The following is a 23,642-nucleotide window of genomic DNA, read 5'->3' as shown; positions in this document are numbered from 1 at the left end:
ATGTGTAGCGTTCCTCTGTTGTCATAAAATGTAATGGGTTATGATATGTGTAGCGTTTCCTGTTGTAATAAAATGTAATGGGTTATGATATATGTAGCGTTTCCATCTTGTCATAAAATGTAATGATTTGAATTGCCAAGAACTTCTTGTAAAATGTAATTGTTCAAAATTGTCTGCCGCAAAAATTACATCGTTGCAAGGTGTTTTTCTTTAAAAAGATATCTGGTTTTGCAGCTACATGTATGTGTAGGGGTCCCCTGTTATCATAAAATTAATATTTTAATGATATATGTAGTGCTCCCCTGTTCCCATAAAATGTAATGGTTTATGAAAAAGGTAGCGTTCCCTGTTATCATAAAATGTAATAATTAAATTATATGTGTAGCGTTCCCCTGTCATTTTAAAATGGAATAATTTATTTTATATGTAGCGGCCTCCTGTTGCTATGAACTATAATGGTTTATGATACATGTAGCGTTCCCGTGTTGTCATTAAATGTAATAGTTTATGATGTATGTAGCGTTCCTGTAACCATAATTGTAATAATTTAATGTGTATTGCTTGACACTGTCGTTAATGGGTCATGCTAATGTTTACAATTTGCCTTACGTAGGGATTTGTTCCCACTTAAAACTGACATGCTGTCATGTAACTCAAATGTTGTTCCAAATGGAAAACCCAACTCGACAACTCATTCGGTGTAATTGGGGTACGTATAATCATTTATGTATGTTCTTTATATAACCGTATAGATATGTTAGGCATATGCACATACTGAAAAAACATTAAATAACATAGAAAACAAGAATAACTTAAAATTTAAAACAATGTTAGATAACAGTGTCTGACTCAGAACGTCTAAATCAGGACAAGACATAATAAGGAGTCTGTAACAATATAATTGTTTTATTCAATCCCAGGAATGATGCCATCTATTCTTTATGATATATTTATCGGATAACAATACTGCCTAATCTACTTATACGATCTGGTCCCAGTTTTAACCCCGAGATTTCCAAAACATCTTAATCACATTCCTCTCCATAAAACATTACGACCTTTTTAGAGTATTGAATAAGCACCATATGCGCAGGCACGTGAAATACAAGAAGTTGAGGTGTAAAGTTTGCCATTTCGTTATGACGGGTCCATCAATTTAGTTTTCCATTTCAAAGTTTTATTCTCCGAAGTAAGGGGTGTCGGTTTCAGACTGTTCTATATTTCACCCGGTCTGAGTTAAAGACGAGTTTGAGGAAAATTGGACATGAAGGAAGTTAATTATCCCATGCCGAAATTGACCTAAGTTAGAAGCAACAAGATTATGTTGTAATATGATACTCCCAGCGGCGTGGCGTGTCTATTTCGAGGTGGTCTGTATTTCAAACACCCCATGCTGGTTTTGAAACCGGTAACGTCCACTTGTGAGGAGGGAAATCTGCAATTTCTAACATTTTATCATTTATAAGTTATATACGTTTTTCTTTAACGATATACTCTTTTCATAATTTTTTTATCTGACAATATAAATCAGATTGTGGAATAATGAGTATGACAACTTCTATTGTCGTTATTTCCTTGTGTTGTAATGGTGAGGAAGTTTGTCTGGCTGAAGTACCTCCTGATTTAAATTAATTTGTTTCATTGTGCTGTCTTAACAAGGAAGAGTTTCTAGATAGTGAAATGATTTTCTCTTGCCTATATAAGGCAGGTCTTTGTGACCTAACCCAGGCGGTGTTGAGGTGTTTACGTCAGTGGTGCCTCTGCTGATTGCTCGTCAATGAACCCTGTCATAGTGTGCATAGTAGCTAGAGAAATGAGACACCATGCAAGCTAAGACATAATATTCTTACAGATCCTTCTTTCAAAGACTAAGTTGTTTGGAAGATCGTACATGTAATTTAATCCAAGCCCACACTGCGTAATAACGTGGGGTCCAATCAAACAGCCATTTGGCCAGTAGTAGACTTAATCATGCAAGCAAAGCTGCATAGCTGTAGTAATGGTTGTCACAACACTGACATAACCGAAACATAACGGGCAGATATAGCCATCCCCCTTCTCCTCCAACAGAAAGATTTGCTAAATTCCGTACTAATTGTATCGAAGACGAAATGCATTTTCTACTCCAGTGTCCTTTTAATTATGATATTCGTCTCAATGAATTACCCAGTACATTTACTAATCCTGCTGGTAGCCTGGGTGTTACAGCATTAGCTCAGCACGCCGACATGGGTATAATTGTGTGAAGCCCATTTCTGGTGTCCCCCGCCATGAAAATGCTTGAATATTGTTAAAAGCGGTGTAAAACCATGTTCACTCACTAATAATTCTGCTTTTGTCAATAACAAACAAGATGCAAAATGTATAATATTAATGTAAATATTGATAAATATTTTGCCCGGCGAAAACGCCTTTTAAATGTGTTAAACCAAATAATTTTTACCAAAGGTCTATTTTTCACACTAACTGTACATTTAATAATTATGTTATTTGTGGCCCAATGGTATTGTACTCCGAATTCGCGGTTAGATTTGAGTTCGTTAGCCTAGCCCGTATGCTTGGTTTGAGTCTGTGATTCGTTTCGAGTGTTATGATCGGTCTGTCTTCACCGTGTCCGTGTTAACTGATCTCACCTGAATGGCCGTGAACATGCCGTGACGTAGCTAAAATATTGTTCAAAGCTGCGTTATACCCACCTACTCACTTCATCATCACAGCAGTGTTTTGTTTGTTTGTTAACACCAGGATATTGTTTTGTTTTCTGGTGTGTTCAGTACAACTGCTTGATGTCAACCATCTAAGTGACTGGGTGTTTCCCATGGCCTGGTGTGTTCACTACAACTGCTTGATCTCAACCAACTGAGTGACTGGGTGTGTCCCGGGGCCTGGTGTGTTCACTACAACTACTTGATGTCAACCAACCAAGTGACTGGGTGTTTCCCAGGGCCTGGTGTGTTCACTACAACTGCTTGATGTCAACCAACTGAGTGACTGGGTGTTTCCCAGGGCCTGGTGTGTTCACTACAACTGCTTGATGTCAACCAACTGAGTGACTGGGTGTATCCCAGGGCCTGGTGTGTTCACTACAACTGCTTGATGTCAACCAACTGATTGACTGGGTGTTTCCCAGGGCCTGGTGTGTTCACTACAACTGCTTGATGTCAACCAACTAAGCAAATGAGGGTTTTTATAGCCTCGAGTAAACGCTTATATATATATATATATATGACCAACCATTTAAAATTTAGTCAGCGCTTTGCACTCAAAACACATTCGTTTTCGGAACATCCAGAGAACGAGTTCTTTTGTTTTGTTGTTGAGGGCCAAAATTTCCCAAATCCCAGGCTCCACATGATATCAAATAAATATTTAATAGTGTAAATAGTATCAATAAATTCTCGAGGAGAGAGCCGAGGACATGCGTTCCTAATAATTCTCCTTTCTAAAGAAAACAGATAATATGTGTGACTAGTTCAATTTTAGCTAAAGCAATTAGCATGCTGTTCTTGTTGTATTTGCACATGTGATAGGGATTCCCCGGCAGACAGGCAATCACCCCTTTATTTTATCCAATTGAAAAGATTCAAAACTCCATCAAACTCTATCGTAAATCGTATAAATAATTTGTGTTCCCATTGCCTCTTGAACACATAGTATTTCTAATCATTGTTGAATTACATAAACACTTCACTTTTTACGCTAACACGGGTCTCGTACGACAGCGGTCGTCAAATAGACGGTCGAAACTAAGAAAAAAGCTTTCATTCTCTTCTCGGCTGACTGAGCAATGGAGGGGAGACCTAGTGGAATGTGTTCAACATGCATTTCTCATTCTTGCTATTTGTTCAGTAAAAGACACGGAGCAAAGTAACCTCATTGTCGTTGCACTGTCTTTGTAATTTCCACAAATCAATACATCGCTTTGTTACACCAAATGTAAGCAAAGTGTATCTTTGCTCGGCATTGATTTAGGGGACGCAAGACACGATGAACAAATCGTACTTTTAGTAACTCTGCTGTATAATCTCCGTGTTCATTCATGCTTCGACATATATAATAACTGTAATTAGTTTGGTATTGATATAATGTCAATACAATTTCTAGAGGGGTGTGTTTTTGTTGACTTAATTATTGCTGCCGATGACATGTGGACGAATGAAGGATTAAAGTACTCATGTGGTCATACGAGTTATACCTGACGGCGTCATAGAATATGTCTGTACACTCATAACCAGAAGTTAAACATAGCCGGAATTGTATTAACCCCAAATATATGAACATCTGTACACGTAATCAGCCATGAAATACAGCCGACTCGTGTGCACAACTTTACTTTGTTTTTTGTCAAAGCGATACAAAATAATGCGCTTTCCAACTCTATTCGGTGATCTGGTATGATTGAACAGTGTTACACAAAGTATTGGTCAGTATTGTTTGCAATAAAAGTTGTTTACAAGCGCGACGATCACAATATGCTGAACACTACATCTTCTGTACCATCAACCTTACATATGGTGAAGCACATTTCAGCACTAATACATCACCCTCACCCATAGAGCTGCAGGAGATCGTCCCCACACAGAGCTGCAGGAGATCATCCGACATAGAGCAGCAGAAGATCATCCCAGATAGAGCTGCAGGAGATCTCCCAACAAAGAGCTGCAGGAGATCATCCAACATAGAGCTGCAGATCGTCCCACGTAGAGCTGCAGGAGATCATCTCACATAGAGCTGCAGGAGATCATCCCTACATAGAGCTGCAGGAGATCTCCCCACATAGAGCTGCAGGAGATCATCCCACATAGAGCTGCAGGAGATCATCTCACATAGAGCTGCAGGAGATCATCCCCACATAGAGCTGCAGGAGATCATCCCACATAGAGCTGCAGGAGATCATCTCACATAGAGCTGCAGGAGATCTCCCCACATAGAGCTGCAGGAGATCATCCCACACAGAGCCGCAGGAGATAATTCCCACATAGAGCTGCAGGAGATCATCCCTACATAGAGCTGCAGGAGATCTCCCCACATAGAGCTGCAGGAGATCATCCCACATAGAGCTGCAGGAGATCATCTCACATAGAGCTGCAGGAGATCATCCCCACATAGAGCTGCAGGAGATCATCCCACACAGAGCTGCATGTCATCCCAAATAGAGCTGCAGGAGATCATCCCACATAGAGCTGCAGGAGATCATCTCACATAGAGCTGCAGGAGATCATCTCACATAGAGCTGCAGGAGATCTCCCAACATAGAGCTGCAGGAGATCTCCCCACATAGAGCCGCAGGAGATAATTCCCACATAGAGCTGCAGGAGATCATCCCTACATAGAGCTGCAGGAGATCTCCCCACATAGAGCTGCAGGAGATCATCCCACATAGAGCTGCAGGAGATCATCTCACATAGAGCTGCAGGAGATCATCCCCACATAGAGCTGCAGGAGATCATCCCACATAGAGCTGCAGGAGATCATCTCACATAGAGCTGCAGGAGATCTCCCCACATAGAGCTGCAGGAGATCATCCCACACAGAGCCGCAGGAGATAATTCCCACATAGAGCTGCAGGAGATCATCCCTACATAGAGCTGCAGGAGATCTCCCCACATAGAGCTGCAGGAGATCATCCCACATAGAGCTGCAGGAGATCATCTCACATAGAGCTGCAGGAGATCATCTCACATAGAGCTGCAGGAGATCTCCCAACATAGAGCTGCAGGAGATCTCCCCACATAGAGCCGCAGGAGATAATTCCCACATAGAGCTGCAGGAGATCATCCCTACATAGAGCTGCAGGAGATCTCCCCACATAGAGCTGCAGGAGATCATCTCACATAGAGCTGCAGGAGATCATCCCACACAGAGCTGCATGTCATCCCAAATAGAGCTGCAGGAGATCATCCCACATAGAGCTGCAGGAGATCATCTCACATAGAGCTGCAGGAGATCTCCCCACATAGAGCTGCAGGAGATCTCCCCACATAGAGCCGCAGGAGATAATTCCCACATAGAGCTGCAGGAGATCATCCCTACATAGAGCTGCAGGAGATCTCCCCACATAGAGCTGCAGGAGATCATCCCACATAGAGCTGCAGGAGATCATCTCACATAGAGCTGCAGGAGATCGTCCCCACATAGAGCTGCAGGAGATCATCCCACACAGAGCTGCAGGCGATCCCCTTACATAGAGCTGCAGGAGATCATCCCACACAGAGCTGCATGTCATCCCAAATAGAGCTGCAGGAGATCATCCCAGATAGAGCTGCAGGAGATCATCCCCACATAGAGCTGCAGATCACCCCACGAAGAGCTGCAGGAGATCATCTCACATAGAGCTGCAGGAGATCATCCCACACAGAGCTGCAGATCATCCCACATAGAGCTGCAGGAGATCATCCCACATAGTGCTGCAGGAGATCATCCCACACAGAGCTGCAGATCATCCCACATAGAGCCGCAGGAGATCATCCCGCATAGAGCTGTAGGAGATAACCGTTAGATCGTACAATATACTTCAGAGAAGTTCAGTGCTTTCGCCTCGACTGTCAGGTGAAGTTACTGACATCTATAATAGCGCGTGTGCAGCTGGCAATGTACGGAGAATGTTTACAATTTGCAGGAAGTTTGTTATTTGAATTATAAATGTATGTATATGTTCATAAAGCATAAAAGCATCCCCTGCATCCCAAAATATCCCTTCCAATCCTCCAAGAGGAGTGGATATGTTATCATGAAATACAATCGCATCCCCCCTGATACCCGGGATAGACAAAAACACCCAAAAACATTTTAAAATGTCAAAAAAATGTTTTGATCCGTTTCTAGGTAGATGCAAAAAGCAGAAATCAATTGCGAAAAGAAGACAGTCGTTAAATGGCCTGCCATGTTTTCAGTATTGACCCTGGAGACCAGGAAAGGAAAAATTCAGATAATTACAGTGGTTGATTGTGGAGCTGAATACAGACAACTTGCAGCGCTTGTGGAGAGCCCAGCGAGAGATACGGCGAGTCTATCCACAGTACCTGATGACCAATAACCTATTGTTCACTTTCATAAAAGAAAATCGTTTTGCTTTCTTCTGGATGGCAAAACTGCCATAGCAAGCTAGATGCCATCCACGAGACCTTGTCATAAGCGATTTGGTTAATGACAGGAGACGACTTGCTCTCGCCGACAATCTGTTGTGTGACTATGCGGCAGAGGCTGCGTGGCATTTCAAGATCATTTAGAATTAATCGTTTGTATCAATTTATCTGCTATTATTAGAACCACTTGCACATACAGTTTTGTCCAGCGTTAAACTTTTTAAACTTCTTACATTTGTCATTCAATATCAAGTTCATATATCGATGTAGGCCGCCATTATTTAGAATGTTAACATTAACTTTCATTGGCTGTCTTTGGTCTTAGTTGCGATTAGCAACATGAAGTGAAGGTTTTAATTATTGTAGATAATAATTTTCTTGGAGCTTTTGTTGAAAATTAAAAAAAAACATTTTTACGATGCGCGTTGTCGACACTGACAAATCATACCTAAATATTCAAATTATAATTGATAGATAAACAAATCTATCATGTTGAATATGTATGATAGATCTGATGATGGTGGAGATGATTATAGAGGTTGGGGACGTGATGTGGCTTTGTTTGATTTTTGTTAAGATTTTAAAATGTGAGAAGAGAATATATGGATGTCAACTTCTTCATTATGTGTTCCTCATAACAAAGACGTTGACACCCATAAATTCTCCTCCTTTTGTGTATCACTTCTAAATACTATTCAAAGACCCGTTTCAAAATTAGACGACCCTGCAAATAAGATGTAAATATGAGATGTTTAGGAGGGGGATACAAGGGTATGTAGGGGATGGAAGGGTAGTTTCCCTTCCTGCAGCAGCAACTGTTGATGCCTTCACGGACAATGGGTGCCGGGAACAGTACAGTATTCACATATGTTTCATGATTAATCTGCTGTGTTTCCCAGTGAGTCATGCAATATACATGTCATGAAGCGGTGTCCTGCTGGGAAGACTGAATTGCCCTATACAAATGCACGGATAAACGATTTCTTATGAAATGTTATTCCTACAAATTATTTGTGCTTTCCTCTTTGTAAAACATCCTGTAAACTCGAGGAACTGACAGAATGGGTGCCACATTAGGTGTATTCATGCCGACACACATCCAAACCTCCTCCCCCTCCACCCAATCCACTTCCCCCTCCCCCTATTCATCCAGTACTCATTCCCACCCCTTCTCTATTCACACCATCAGAACCCAAACTTCCAACTATCCTCACCCCAACCCGTCCCTCCACCCACACTAAGCCTCTGCGGTTTCGGTCAGTGTATTGCGGGTGAGCTAAATTTCTTTTAATAATTTTCATCATGTGTTATAAGACAAACGAGGGAACAACTAGCAATACTGAATGTTATTTCAAAAGTTAGTTTAATTGTGTAAAGTTCAATCAGCAAACTTTCCGCCCATTTAGAGATTAAAATACTGCATTCAAGTCCCAAACATCTTTTTACCTATGATTATATATTGTGGTTATGGCAACCCCGGTTGTGCATCATCAGTTTCAAATGGTATCGTTTTAATACGTTTAAGATCAACTTAAAACAAATGGTTCAAATCAACAAGAAGGATAGGGAAACAATGAAAGTTTAGTTTTGTCCATGATCACTTTCTAAACGTCATATTGAGGAGTGAAATTCCTGTCCTCGTTTATTGCGACTGGTATAAAATGTTGTCCTGGGTGATGATATGCTAATTACAACGACACATCTGTTGCCAGTGTGTATATCTCAACTTCACATCAGTGGCATATACTGGCACTGTGCTGATATACACAACCTCGTTTGTGAACCATCCAGGAGACTGTCCGCCGACTTATTACTTACTTCATGAGAACTAATCCTACATATTTGCACACATTACCCACTCCGTGTACTCAGCTGGTGTATTAGCCTGTCCGACAGTCTGTACTTAACAGTTCGGCTTAGTGTAAAAATAGCAGTATCAATGTATTATGGTTGACCTAAAGAATGTTGCGAAAATTGCAACTGTATTGATTTTTGTTCCATTTTTGCGTCAGCTTGAGTTGGAGTTATCGCCCCTGTCCACAATTACCAAAATCGGCCCTTCATCAATACACGCCCACTGTTGTGAGTGTATCGAATTCCAAGGTAAATTGTATCTCGCGATTTGTATTGTAACTCGGTAATGTAAAAACATGCTTATCCAGTTTCATTGTTCTGAATGATGCTCAATATCAAAAGCAATATGATGACGCGTAGGGCATAATGGCTTCATGTTGCTTGGTTCATGGGTAAAATTCATTGACTACAAACCTGTGCTACTGGCTGAATTGGGTTGTCAATATTCCTTTCTGTTTATGCTATTTCAACTTATGTTGGGCTACAACAAAGTGTTCGTCGCATTTTTATTTAAAACATTTAATGATCGGTAGACGAATTACACAAATATTCATATTTTCAAATAGCACCATTATTTATTGAAACCGTTTATTGACATGTCAATTTTTTAAACACATTGTTTTAAGAACATCCCTGCACCTACATCTGTTCAAAGTAAAGCTTAGTTTAAGCAGTCCTGGCAAGTCTACTTGCTAGCAACTAAGAACTGACTGAAACGGAGATATAGTGGTTACAGTATGTGGACCTGTGATGTGATCGAGTCCCGGCGTCGCAGTGATTATTCATAACATGCAATCAGCCACTAGTTTGTATGGTAACATCCTTGCCGACGTCATATAGCTGCAACATCGCTGACTACTGTGCAGAACCATTTCGGTGACTCCGGTACAAACACGAAGAGAATGGAAGTCGCACAAACCTTTTCAAAAGCCGTATTTATTTTTTTATTGTTGACATGAAATGTTTTGTATTTTGTTCTGGAAGAGCTAATTCATAAAATAAACCATATAGCAGAAAATCGTATGTTTATAGTTTGAGTTGTCAATGTGTAACGACTGAATGATGAAATCACTCCGAGGTTCCTATCAGTTTCTTACGGTTGTGCTGCTATAAAAGCGTATTATAATTTAACATGCATTTCTATCGAACATTGAAGGGCTACATAGGTCACTGCTGCCTAGAAGTTCAAACGGTTTCAGCCTCAACTAAGGATATAAACGTGTAACTGATGTGGAATCTTTCATATTCTATTTCACCTGCTGTTGATGAATCCCCCATATACTGTTTAAACTGCTGATGTGGAATCTTTCATATTCTATTTCACCTGCTGTTGATGAATCCCCCATATACTGTTTAAACTGCTGATGTGGAATCTTTCATACACTATTGCACCTGATGTTGTGGAATTTCCCATATACTATTTAACCTGCCGTTGATATGGAAACTTCCAGTAACTATTTTACCTGCTGTTGATGCGGAATCTTCCATATGCTATTTAACATGCCGTTGATATGGAATCTTCCATATACTATTTAAACTTCTGTTGATATGGAATCTTCCATATGCTATTTAACCTTCTGTTGATATGAAATCTTCCATATACGATTTAACCTTCTGTTGATATGAAATCTTCCATATACGATTTAATCTGCTGATGATATGAAATCTTCCATATACTATTTAACCTTCTGTTGATGTGGAATCTTCCATCTACTATTTAACCTGCTGTTTATAGGGAAGCCTCCATATACTATTTAACCTGCTGTGGATATGGAATCTTCCATATACCATTTAACCTGCTGTTGATGTGGAATCTTTCATCTACTATTTAACCTGCTGTTAATAGGGAAGCCTCAATATACTATTTAACCTGCTGGGATATGGAATCCTCAATATGCTATATTACCTGCTGTTGAGGTTGAATCCTCAATAAACTATTTAACCTGCCGTTGATAGGGAATCGTCCTTATACTATTTAACCTGCTGTTGATGTAGAATCTCCAATATACTATTTAACCTGCTGTTAGTATGGGATCTTCCATATACTATTTAACCTGCAGTGGATGTGGAATCTTCCATATGCTATTTTACCTTCTGTTGATGTGGAATCTTCCATATACTATTTAAGCTGCTGTTGATGTGGAATCTTCTATATACTATTTAACCTGCTGTTGATGTGAATCTTCCATATGCTATTTTACCTTCTGTTGATGTGGAATCTTCCATATACTATTTAACCTGCTGTTGATGTGGAATCTTCCATATGCTATTTAACCTGCTGTTGTTATGGAATCTTCCATATACTATTTAACCTGCTGTTGATGTGGAATCTTCCATATGCTATTTAACCTGCTGTTGATGTTGAATCTTCCATATACTATTTAACCTGCTGTTGATGTGGAATCTTCTATATACTATTTAACCTGCTGTTGTTATGGAATCTTCCATATACTATTTAACCTGCTGTTGATGTGGAATCTTCATTATATACTATTTAACCTGCTGTTGGTATGAAATCTTCGATATACTATTTAAACTGCTGTTGATGTGGAATCTTCCATCTACTATTTAACCTGCTGTTGATGTGGAATCTTCCATATACTATTTAACCTGCTGTTGATGTGGAATCTTCGATATACTATTTAACCTGCTGTTGGTATGGAATCTTCCATATACTAATTAACCTGCTGTTGATGTGGAATCTTCCATATGCTATTTAACCTGCTGTTGATGCGGAGTCCTCAGTATACTCTTTAGCCTGCTTGTTAAAACATCTGGTTGTCGTTTCTGATGAAATGCACGACAATGGTTGTAAAAAGACCTTGTCGTTATTTTTACCGCCACCGGATAAAAAAATGTTTAAAGATGCATTAATTTGATAGATTCAGTATAAGTTGAGACAGTTTTGCTGTGCAGCTGTAACTTTTGGGGGTTCTTTTCTATTTTGTGTTTGTAGCCTTTACTTTTCTTACCATGGTAGAGCTATAGTTCAGCTTAGCAACGTGCTGATTTCCAAAGTGATGTATACTTCCAGCTGCGTTGTGTTTTGGGCCGACATCTGATTCATTTTAACCCTATCTTCAATGAATATTGCAATGCCTCCAAAGAAGTAAATGTTTATCTGTACATATATTTGAGGATATTGCAACTGATTGACCTAATTTCTTTTGGCAATCTCAGAAAAAAACAAGTTCAATTAGGTCAGTATAGTTGATTTTTCAACTTTGTACAGCACTATCCCACTCGACAAACTTAAAGCTTATTGTCATATCTCTGTTTTCGGAGGTTCAGAACAAATTGTCAAAAGTGAAATCTTACGTTATTTACGTAAAAATCAAAACACGGGAATTTTGCAAAGGAGTTGAACTTAAGCTTCAGGCATATCGCGGATCTAATATCGTTTAATAACGGCCAAATAGACAATTTCCTCCTTCTGACTTAACCAATTGAACTAGAAATAAAACAGACCAGTGAAACTGCCTCATCTGTTTCATATTTATATCTATGCATAAAGGTTCAGAGTTACAAAAAAAACTCTCCACAAGAGTGTTTGACAAGAGAGGTGACTTTGTTTTTCAATAAGATAATGTTTTGTTTTAGTTTAGTTTAGTTTCCTGAATATCAAATCTATTTATGAGGACAGAGACCAGTAGGTTTTTAGTTTGTGTTATGAAATCTAATCCATACTAAATTAAATTCTCAATGTATGTAATAAACATAAAAAGCAGGACCACCTTGACCTCATTTTCGGCGTCGGTCTCGGCGGTTTAATTTAAACCGGAGACGGTTGCAAGTTTCAGAAAAGACATAGCTGAAATAAACGAATTCAAAGACCATATGGAAACAAATATACAAATCAATAACAATGGGTATCTCGCAATCTATTTTGCGCGTTATATGGTGCAACAGCCTGTGTATCTTCCCACAACGTAGTCTTCTCGTGTTTATTCTTATATTTAATATTCCTACATAATCGCCAAGCGTGATTAGTCTTTGTACTGGGGTTTTCTAAGAGAATGTATTGGGTGCTCCATCGCACGATGTGGCCCTCAAGATGCGTTCCGTGTCTATCTTCAATGGTAAATTGAGATGATACTAATTTCAAAGTGAGTTCTACTTTCTCCATCATGTTTTTCCTAGAATCGATGTGGGTTTTTTTCTTATTTATCTGTACGTGAAGATTTATATGTAGTTGATAGGTTGTATCAGGAGAGAAACAGAGACAACCAAGTATATAGTGTCAAGCCATATCGTTGCCTGGAGGTTGTCAAAACATGTAAAATAACCTCATTCATCCAGACGAATACCTTTGCCTTTATTCTGATATACAGGATGTGTCTATTTTAATTCCAATTGTTACCGGAAAACATGTTTGAAGTCCACTTTATCGAGGTTTAACTGTATGCTCATTTACGTGAAGTTAAAACAGCTTTCTCTGAAATTGAATCGTTATGATTTACAAACATGACAATAATGGAATCAAAATGGAATTATTGTGTCACGCTGCGGACAGCCTGGTGGCAAATGTTATTGACATCTTGTTCCTAGGAATAATGCAGCAGGGATGTGATCATACTACACCGTTGTCGACGTACTTGCACCTCAGTTGGGTGCGTAAATTTCAGCAAAATCTCCAAACTAGCGGAAATCAGAAAACAAAGAGACTGGATTAAGTCTGCATTTAGAGATTATTGGCAACAGAACACTGGTTGGTGAGACACGTGGTTTGACAAATCTGCTCTTGTCAAAGCAGACATTACTGTAATGACACAGGCGCGACAATGGAAGAATTGAAAACAATACAGCTGTAATGAGCTAGTTCCCAAATATCGCTGTGGACATTGATCGAGCTGAAAACTGTTTTTGTCCCCGCTCCATAGATCTTTTCGGTGGTAGATCCTCTCTTTCTATAATCTTATTTTCGGTTTTACAACATAGCCGCCAATACCGTTTATATATTGCTTATTTAAGGATTGTTCCATTCATAGCAGACCAGCTGAAAAACGGACTGTTTCTTTGTTTATTTTATAATATAGTAATCTTCTTTTATGAATGGGTATATTTATATGTTTTGCTTAATGTAAAGAAAAATAAATTCAAAATATGTTAATCATGACTATGGGTGGATTTTGGTAACTGTCGTATTTATGTAGGAATGGCACCAGGCATACTGATGAAGACACGCAACTGTCTCGCGGCACGGCCGTACCGTGCATGTCGGAAGCTATTACAATCCTGTCTGTCGCTCATTCATACTGTATGAACAAAATTATGAACGGCGTGAAAGTCAACGGGTTAGACTAGCATGTTAGTCACGGTCAAACGGTCCTACTGGTCATTTCACGCACGATATCCGCAGTCATCACGCACGCCCGTGCTAACAAGACGTGTTGGAAATGTTTGCCTAGCTCCCAATACCTGCTCACTGAGTCCCAGAGAGAACGATTGATTGACACACAACTGTCTTGCCTGATCGATTATGTTAATAATTGGAAATTCTGTTCCTCTTCAGGAAGTATATATTTGATTGGTACAGTTTCCAAGGCAAAACTGGCAGTTGCTTTCAATTATATAATCAGCAAATTTTGGATTTGTTTCAAAGAATATCGTGTATGTGTAATAGTTTTTAAACTGTGTAATTGGTCTCGCAATCATCCTACACAAATTCACGAAATGAATGGTTTGGGTTATTTTCTGGCGAGGATTTTGGATATGTGGTACAAATGTACAGTATTCTATTTTTTGTGTCAGAGAAATAAGTTCCTAACAGGGAAAAGATACAAGCTATGGCATTTCAAATATCAAACAGTAAACTGTGATATAATTCCCTGAGGCTAGACAGAATTAAGGGTACATTGTTTCCGATTAGTTCAAGTGCCTTCGTGACATTAGAGAGCGCACGCATCGGCTGAATTTCTGCGTCATTATGTCGGCTTACCTCGTCTTGTTTATGAATAGCATTCGTGCAGTGGAAATTGGTTGATGAGTCTGTATTATTTAATAGTTAATTTCTGAAATAATTTTATTTGTATTTTATATTCATTTAACATTTTCGATTTTTAAATAGTTTATGAGAGATGATATAACAGGGAGCAATAGCAATTGTTTGTGGGCATTTCCATAAGATCATTTTATGTGTGGGGCCAGTAACTTAAAACACATTTAGACACACGTTTCAATAAGCGTACAAATTTAGGTTCTCTTCGGCACTGGATGGTCTTCATTGTTGACTTTTTTGTTGCCGAGTTTATGAACCATTTTTATTTCACCTTTAAAAGGGCCATATAAAATCCAATAAAAAAACGAGCTTCCTATTTATTCTAAAGGCAATAAACACGTTTTTGTGTAAAATACGCAAACTTAAAATCCAAGATAATCCACTAATCCCATTAACATAGTGAAGTGTGAAATCGACATGTATTCACACTGCCTATCTACAATGTCAATATCATACTTTGACACCAAATGTGGGAACAATTTCCAGTTCAGAATTCTCTCCCATTAACAAAAGAGCGAAAGACGTGTTGAGGCTTTTTTTCTATGGCCGAGAAACGACGGCGACCACTTCGTCGAAATACTAACATCTATTCGGCAAATATATCTCCGTGATCAAATATTTCTATTCAGCTGGCTTCTCACTTCGGGGGGTTTCCCTCTTCAAAATGAATTGCAAATTCTTTGAGCGGCCTGCTCGTTATTGTATCCAGAAATAGAATAGTCTCACAATAGTGTTTTAGTAATAACTGTACTCCACGGGTTCGCTGTATATTGCATTTGTATGGGCTTGCTATCCCGGGTGTGAAAACACGGGTAAACCTCGAGAATATCCCATAAACAAGATGACAGCTGACCTCTTTACCCCGGGGGAAGGGGAGTGGTATGGACTTGTTTTTCTGGGGGTAGGGAAGAGCATAAAAATAGATTTTAAGACGCAGCCTAGTTAGTGATTATTGTAGGGCTTGTGTGGCATGTTTATGTTGTAAATATCAGTGAGCGGGCCGCACATCATTTCAGTAAGTAAATTATAGGTCACTTGTGGCAAAGTTTGAAATCTATTTCTGCAGGGAAACCTATTTTCTCCAGAATATATAAACGCTCTTTTGCGCTACATATGCCTGAGGAGGTGCATACTTACAAACGTATATTGTTACTCTATTAATTTCCATTTACGCTTAAAACTGAGTCGTGACTGAAGAAACGGGCCAGATTAACGGTAAAAAGATAGGTAGGATGGTTGGTGCTCGAAAATAGCAAATTGATGACATAATCACAGAAATTAAATATGCCTTGGGCGGGATAACAGTTGGCCGGCATTAAAAAAGGGTACAATTACAGGGGCAGGGTAGATTGCAGGGGTGGGGGTATCAGTGGTTTTACTCGCCCTGCCAGCGGCACTCCGCGTTCCCCACCACCTGAATGGAGAATTACTATGGCCGTGAGACAATAGTAGTACTTAGCGCTTGAGTGACGGAATGTTGACAGGGTTTGACAAGTGGTATTAATTACTGCTGTGTTTTTGTAGCTAGAAAAACAATTTGAAATGACAGCCACAGCATTGCTTTAAATATTTCGCTTGCCACTTGATCACATTTACAGAAGCGATTAATGGTGGATGTGTTGATACTGTTCGGAATGCTGTGTAAACATGAGTCTGCAGTTGTACATATCATGTTGATGTCAGTTCTTGTGCAGTTGTTGATGTCAGATGCATAGCAGGTGAATAGCACTTGCACGACATTTTTGTGTAATGTCATGTCAAAACAGTTGTACATTTCATGACACCATCATTAAGCACATACATCCTATATATAGTAAAATCGGTGCGTTTATAAAAATTGATCATGTTTATCACCTGTCACAGGTAGACATTAACACTGACAGCTGATGGTTATGAGATTACAGTAATATAGGTCATAGCGCGATGAAATATACCAGCTTTGTCAATTTCATTATGTCTTTAGTAAAAACCAAATCATCTATACAACTGGTTCCTTGCAGTCGGCTCCAATTGGTGTCAAGCCAGGGTTTATGTGCCCCATTGCCCAGTGAAATGTGGTTATTGGAAATATCTTGTTGGTTTCGCTACAGGTAGCTGGTCCGGTGCAAGCTGTCAAGGCACACCTGTGAAGTCGTTTAACGCGATCAACATAGGTATATTCACAGCGGGAAATTTCAACCAGTTATTGTACACGAGCGTCTATAAGCAAAGCGAACATCTTGAAACTGTAGCTAGCTGCTTGTTAGGTTTCCCCGAACACGCCACTGTATACCACGTCACCACATCTTCCCCGAGGGGAAAGAAATGGGAATACATGCAGCAGATCTTGTAGCAGGTAGTGCGTAATAATATACCTAAGCCGCTACACAACACACATCAAAGCACCAGTAGCGAATAAAGTTAGTTTATAGTTAGCTGTAAAAGCAAGAAAAGGTTGGTTGGGAATAGAAATCCTCGGTTTGGAAAGGTATGTCGCCTCTGCTTCAACTCCGGCACAGCTCGACGAGAGGCGGCTTATGGCGCCCGCGATACGCTCGGCCAATCACGGTCCAGGAACAACTTTTAATATGCATGACTCGGGGAAAAGGCCCGAGTGATACAATGGGGTACAATCCTTGTAAGGACTAGAAGCAACAAGCTGGCCGACACGAGATTGTAGCTCACTCCAAGACTTGCGGGTAGGACCTAGTGTGCCTTGGAATAGTTAATATCGATAAAGTATCGTCAGTCAGCCGTGGATCGCGGCAACCACTTTGATCAGCAACTTGAACAGGTAAACACAGGTAGGTGGGTGGGAATGCACCTGTAACTTGACGTAGAAGACGGGCTTGGAAGCTTCTTTCCCTTCTAACCTTGGTGTGGGAGTTGGGTCTGGAGTTGTCCTCTAGTCTACATGGGATGTTTCAGGTGTCCCGGGGCTGGTTGTGTGTGCCGTATGGACAGTGTTGGCTGTGATTGAGGACTTGTCCTGCGTTCAGCTGTTACACTTGGTTAAGGAAGGGAGAAGTCAGACAACCAATAGGACGGAGAGAGAAGCCGTCGACCCTCGCTCACTCAAGCCTATAATGTCGCAGCCCAATAAAGAAGGCAAAGGTATGTCCTGTGTTTTTCACTTTGCTTCGTAATATCTCGCCACGGTTCCTGAATCGGCACTCAAGCAGCAAATCGTCGCCTTGTCAGCGTCAGGATAGTCCTTGCTTCATTTGCCTGTGTCTCGCGTCACATATACATGGTGCTGGGGCAACACGGACACCCGACTATATCTCAGTAGTTAAACAACATATACTCTCAATTGGTAGCGGAGTTTTCTTTAAGATAGCCTGCAAGTAAACACTCTTGTCCTATCGCGTATTTGGTTTGGCAATATTAGTTTGTGATATACGCGTCTGGATTGGGGGTGTTAAATACTCATAACCCCAGCAGCCCGTGATAAACTTGGAGTTACACACCACGGATTACTTTCATCTTAATTTATGCTGCTACCTTTGTTGTGGCATCTTACTTGTGCACCATGTTGACACCGGTAAGTAAAACTGCTTACCATCCTACAGCAAGACATACAACTTTCCTTACTTTACAGTTTTTAGATATTTCACTTTCTTTATCAAAAATATATTATTTTAGGGTAAAGTGAAACTTTAGAAAATAGATACATCATTTGTGAACATTTTGAGATATGCCATGTGAGTTTGAAATTTTAATTTATGAAACTTGTTATTTTTTCATGATCATTTTTCTACACCTTCAGCTGTATTCTATGTTCCATAATGTATTTAATATATATAATCGATTTTTCCCTTTGATGTTTATAACTTAAATAATTACAAAATTGTGAAATATGTTCATTATTCTGCATGCTGGCTTGCTCAATGGCTATGTTGTGATACATGTGCCCATATAGAATATGTCATTCGTTTTGTATTACTTGTACATTTTCCATGTCAATTCCAAAGTGATTTGATGGCCTGATAATTTTGATGAACTCCCTGTTTTCATGTTATTTTCCCAAGATTGAGTGGAACGTACACTTTCAAGCGAGAGAAAACGCTACAATGAATCAAGTTGCAACCCAGCCCAACATTACTATGGAGAAACCAGGTAGATATATTGAGTTGATCCCAAATTGCACCCTGGCATGCTTCGAAGTGTTGTGATGAGCCGTCGAACTGTGATCGACTTCTCTTCACATTACTGCCTCTTCTCTCCGTACATTGTTATATCTACTGATGTGATATTCCGCGTTGACATGCTGTATACTTCTACAACCTGCAGATATTACCTTAAAAGATAGTGAGCCTGACACCTCCAGTTAAATACATTAATGTGATAAGTATGTTTAAATTAAACATCCTATAAGGTACTATTTCATATGTGATTTTTATCTAATGACCGACTAAGTAATATGAGGTAGTCTACAAGGCGTGTATAGGAAGTTGGCGTTGTACAGGGTTATACATTATCCCCCACTCCGTTGACTGCAGATGACACGGGAAGGTCGACATAGTTATCAGTCCGCCGCGGGCTAGTCCTGACCTACGGGTACCCCACGTGTGGAAGGTATTCGCATTTCTACTGTGTGTTGCCATGGCTTAGTTTAGTTTATATTAAGTAAGTAAAACTGTGTTGGTGATTAAGCGGTACAGTCTGAGACTTCTTTATGTCTACTACTTCCGCCTGACACCTGGTTGACAACGGTTATATTCATGTTTAGCGCAGAGGCCCATATGGCCATCAGCCCAGGGCACAACTTCAGTTGATTTTTAACAAAATATTTAAAAGAAATTTGTTAATGGCTTAATACTTCATTGAACGTATACTCAAAGTACGCTATGTTGTCTTCTGTAAGTGGCAATTAGAAGTCTATAAGTTCTTTGTACAATGAATTCATTATGTTGGTGTTCTCTGGTCATCCCTGGTCATATCTGGTCACCAGGAAGAACGACGTGGTCAGTGAATGAAGTATGAATTATTGGCTTGAACTGCATCATAGGCTCGATGAACCCTGTGTATGATACAAGATGAATATCCGTCACTGTCAGCTGCTACATGTTTGTGCGACACGTCACGAGACATTCAGACATACCGTACATTAATCTAACATAATACTCCTTCCTTTATCGCCACTTGCTGCATTTTAATTTACACGTTAACGCCGCGATGCAATACTATTCCACTCCCCTAGTCAGATGACTGTATTCTACACTGACTGGATTCAGGCGAACGGTTTAGAAGTACTTTATGATAATTTACATTTCCAGATAGTTAATTTATCCAAATAATGAATATATGATGTATGTAACTATCATCCCAGTTGCATGTGCACCAAATGGATAATTTTGTATGCTGAAAAGCACTGCTGCATGTTATATTTGGGAAACACAGCTACATGCTATATCTGGGAAACACTGATGTATGATATATCCGAGTAACACTGCAATATGATGTGTTCGAGAAACCCAGCTATATGATGTTGTTCCCAACAAGTAAGTCTGTGGCATGAATCAGTATGACACATCGATTCTCCTGTCGATTTCACTGTCCCCACTGACACGTATTGAACTGGGATGACATTTGCGGTAGACATCATACTTTAAAATAGTCCCAACTTATGACCCGGGACCTGTCTAGCGCCACATGACAACGGAAAATATGTGCCGTCAACTTGAAGCGACCAGTTTCAATGATTACATTGGTTATATGTTAATATTATAAGGACAAACCTATATGGTTATGCTGATGGCTGCCCAATCACAGCTGACAACTGGGAGGTAGTTATCAACACATATTATGAAATCGACAATTAATTCGTGACATGAACGTTTCTGATATTTATGACACAGAACCTGAGACAATTCCTTTGGCGTCATATTGTGAAAATAAATATTTCAGAATATGTTTAGACCTCTGAAATAGATATTTATCGTAAAGACAGCAATAGACACCGTCAAGTATGCTGACTGAAATTATTAATGGGTGATAATGAGACTCTGTGTATTGCTACAAAAACGGACATTACCCCCCAACAAGATCAAACCGAAGCAAATCGATCCGGGCTTCCGAAGCGTGAATTCCTGAACATAGTTTTGGTATTGATGACAAGATCGATACTGCATCACTAGACCACTGATCCTGTGTAATGTTTATTCTTTAATTAATCCCATTGAAAGTAGATGATCGATCTCAATTTGTTTTGGTACCATGATCAAATAATAACGAGACTGTTAACGTGTTCTTAACTTGTAGGCAATAAAACATCACAAAGAAGCCATTAAGTTTGCATGATGAAATGTATTTTAATGACTTTCTGTCTGTCGTGATATTACTTGGATTAGAATTATTGATTTATCAACGGTTTCTGTTGACATCCTTGTTGAATTTTAGTATATATGATATATTTACCACTATCTACATTCATTTAGATCCTGATGTAAACATGTTTTCTCCGCGATGATATGCATTAACGTCTCTGTGTCAGTAGTTGTTTCCACGTCTGCCAGTTCGTACAAGATCAAAATAAATATGTGTGGTGTGGTGTGGTGTGGTGTGTGTGTGGTGTGTGTGTAAAGTGCAATAGAAAGGGAGAAATGGTCATATGTTTTGTAGTATTTCAAATGAATATGGGACCATAATACACACGCACAAACTCTAATGACACTTCGGCATGTTGCTAATTTACTCTAATTGACAGGTGCAATAGTCGCCTCCTTTCTTACGGATCCCAAGAGAAATGTCTGAATTATTAACCATATTTCCCATGAATAAATAAGCCACGATTGTTGTGTCATCTCCGTTGACAATTACTGCTGGTTTGTTTCTAAGAAGGGAATAATAGGGAAGAAAACACCAGTACTCAAGGAGCCCTGAAGTGCTGCCGAGCGGCCGAGAATTATGACTTATTTATAACCTATCTCTTCTTTGTCTGTATACAATTAATGGTAAAGGACACAACACCTCTCCTTGTGGTCGGCTTATATTTCCATATAATTGTTACTTTAAAAAACGTCCATCCTTAATGGAGAAACGTTACCGAGACTACCATTTATAGCTGTCAGCAATGAATATTGCTAATTATTTATGAACAGATATAAAAGAATAATTAACATTTGTTTTAATGCATGTTTGATACTTCAGAACAAACAAGGGATAAGTGGAGGTCGTCCGTTTCAGCTCATGTCTTAGTTTTACTCATGATATACAATGTACTGTGCTATAACGTATAAATAGTTTATTTGTTTGTGGTGCAATGTTTAGTCAGAGGTGACGTAAAGAAACATGCTGATGGCGATTAAAATTGACAAGAGTGCATGATTCCGCTAGGGTTCCATCTAATGCTCATCTACTTGGAATGTGCTGTATTTGAAATATCAATGCAGACATCAGCTCTTATCAAGCCAGGCAGGGAACAGATGTATAGGGAAAACATACAATATCGAGCATAAATGCTATTGTGTCTATTTCCATTAACAATACGCATGTAATTGGCATCTTTTTGACATCATCAGTGCACACATTCCATTTAGTGGCAAGCCATTCACCTGATTCATTTAACAATTTGTCTGTTTATTGCTTGACTGACAGCAGTTAACCAAAATTGCAATGAACTAGATCGACTGACACAGTGCAGAAAACGTTTATGAACTAGCCCGTCGTGTCAATATGGACCAATATTTAATGCCTTTATATGTGACTTTGCTGTTGGAATTGGTTTATACAGCCACCGTGTAAGCTTTTCGGGGTTCATAAGGACATCACGGTTCCCCAGGGCTCCATAGGTTCTGCGTCGAGTGAACACACATAAGATGTATAGTATTGTTTTCAGTTAATACCTCTCTTCATTGATCTTGGTAGTGCCATTCTCTGAACAAGTCACTGGGACGTGTGTGTCGCCATGATGGTTGAGTAAAGATACAGTGTATGTGTAAATGTTTTTGCTCAAAGAACTTCATGGGTGATAATACTACTTTTCAGCTTATGGTCACGGTATTTGTATGTTCAGTGCTATAGGTAAACTTGGGACAGGTGATTATGTCGTGCAGGTCCTACAATGGACCATCAATATAGGCGTGTTTCATTCTTGTTTGGTGACCACATGTTCTCTTTTTATGAAGGTCTTGTTTTGAAAAATTGAAATGTCTTCTACTTCATCAATCTGTCACGTCAGGGGAACGACTGCATCCCATGTGTAAAGAAATCATCAAGTTACCGTTAAAAGAAATATAGTCCTTTTAGAAGGAAATAGCCTAAGAAAATATAAATCGACTTTGATCGTTGGGACACAAGGTAAACTGGTCTACACTAAGATAACAATATGGCGACTCTTGTATACCCGGTCTTCAATCCCCTGGTAATGACATATATTTGCCTGTCAGGATTTTATCCAACTTTTGTCTACTGACTCGTGAATAGGATCAACCTGTCATTTAGCCATATTGTAATTCAAGTCGGTATTTCTTTGTCAAATGAACTATGTTCCTTCTTTTGATGATAACCTTTCTTGAATAAAAAAAATCCCAAACCATTTGCAGTGTGTTGCAGAAGTCTAGCCAAGCAGAAACTCGCATATATGAGGCTATATCTGCCGATAAGCTGTTTAAGAAGTGTTTTCAGTAGGTTCTATTGGGCAATGAGGGAGAATGATGGTAGATTCACCCTTGTGTGACGAACGCTCTTTCAGAATCGCTCAACTATCACATGTTTGGGCCATC

General features: G+C 39.5%; 1 protein-coding gene across 11 annotated transcripts in view; it reads left to right on the top strand.

Moving 5' to 3' along the window:
• The first annotated feature begins 9,016 nt into the window (after positions 1–9,016).
• Positions 9,017–23,642, top strand: part of LOC124113711 (paired box protein Pax-2a-like) — a 95,987-nt gene continuing 81,361 nt past the window's right edge. For 5 of the 11 annotated variants that reach the window (XM_048387122.1, XM_048387123.1, XM_048387120.1 and 2 more), the window contains exons 1-2: positions 9,017–9,188; positions 17,845–18,030. In XM_048387122.1, the coding sequence (XP_048243079.1) occupies positions 9,032–9,188; positions 17,845–18,030 (343 nt within the window). In that variant the 5' untranslated portion in view covers positions 9,017–9,031. Of the gene's footprint in view, positions 9,189–17,226; positions 17,273–17,363; positions 17,721–17,844; positions 18,031–18,139; positions 18,461–18,947; positions 19,036–23,642 lie in introns of those variants that run through there. The other 6 variants (XM_046474212.2, XM_046474211.2, XM_046474210.2 and 3 more) reach the window with 6 other exon arrangements.

This window comes from Haliotis rufescens, unplaced genomic scaffold, assembly GCF_023055435.1.
Source record: "Haliotis rufescens isolate VD_foot unplaced genomic scaffold, xgHalRufe1.0.p SCAF_66, whole genome shotgun sequence".
In the NCBI taxonomy this organism is placed as follows: Eukaryota; Metazoa; Mollusca; class Gastropoda; order Lepetellida; family Haliotidae; genus Haliotis; species Haliotis rufescens.
The sequence above is the reverse complement of the archived record's forward strand: the minus strand, read 5'-3'. Positions and strand labels throughout refer to the sequence as shown.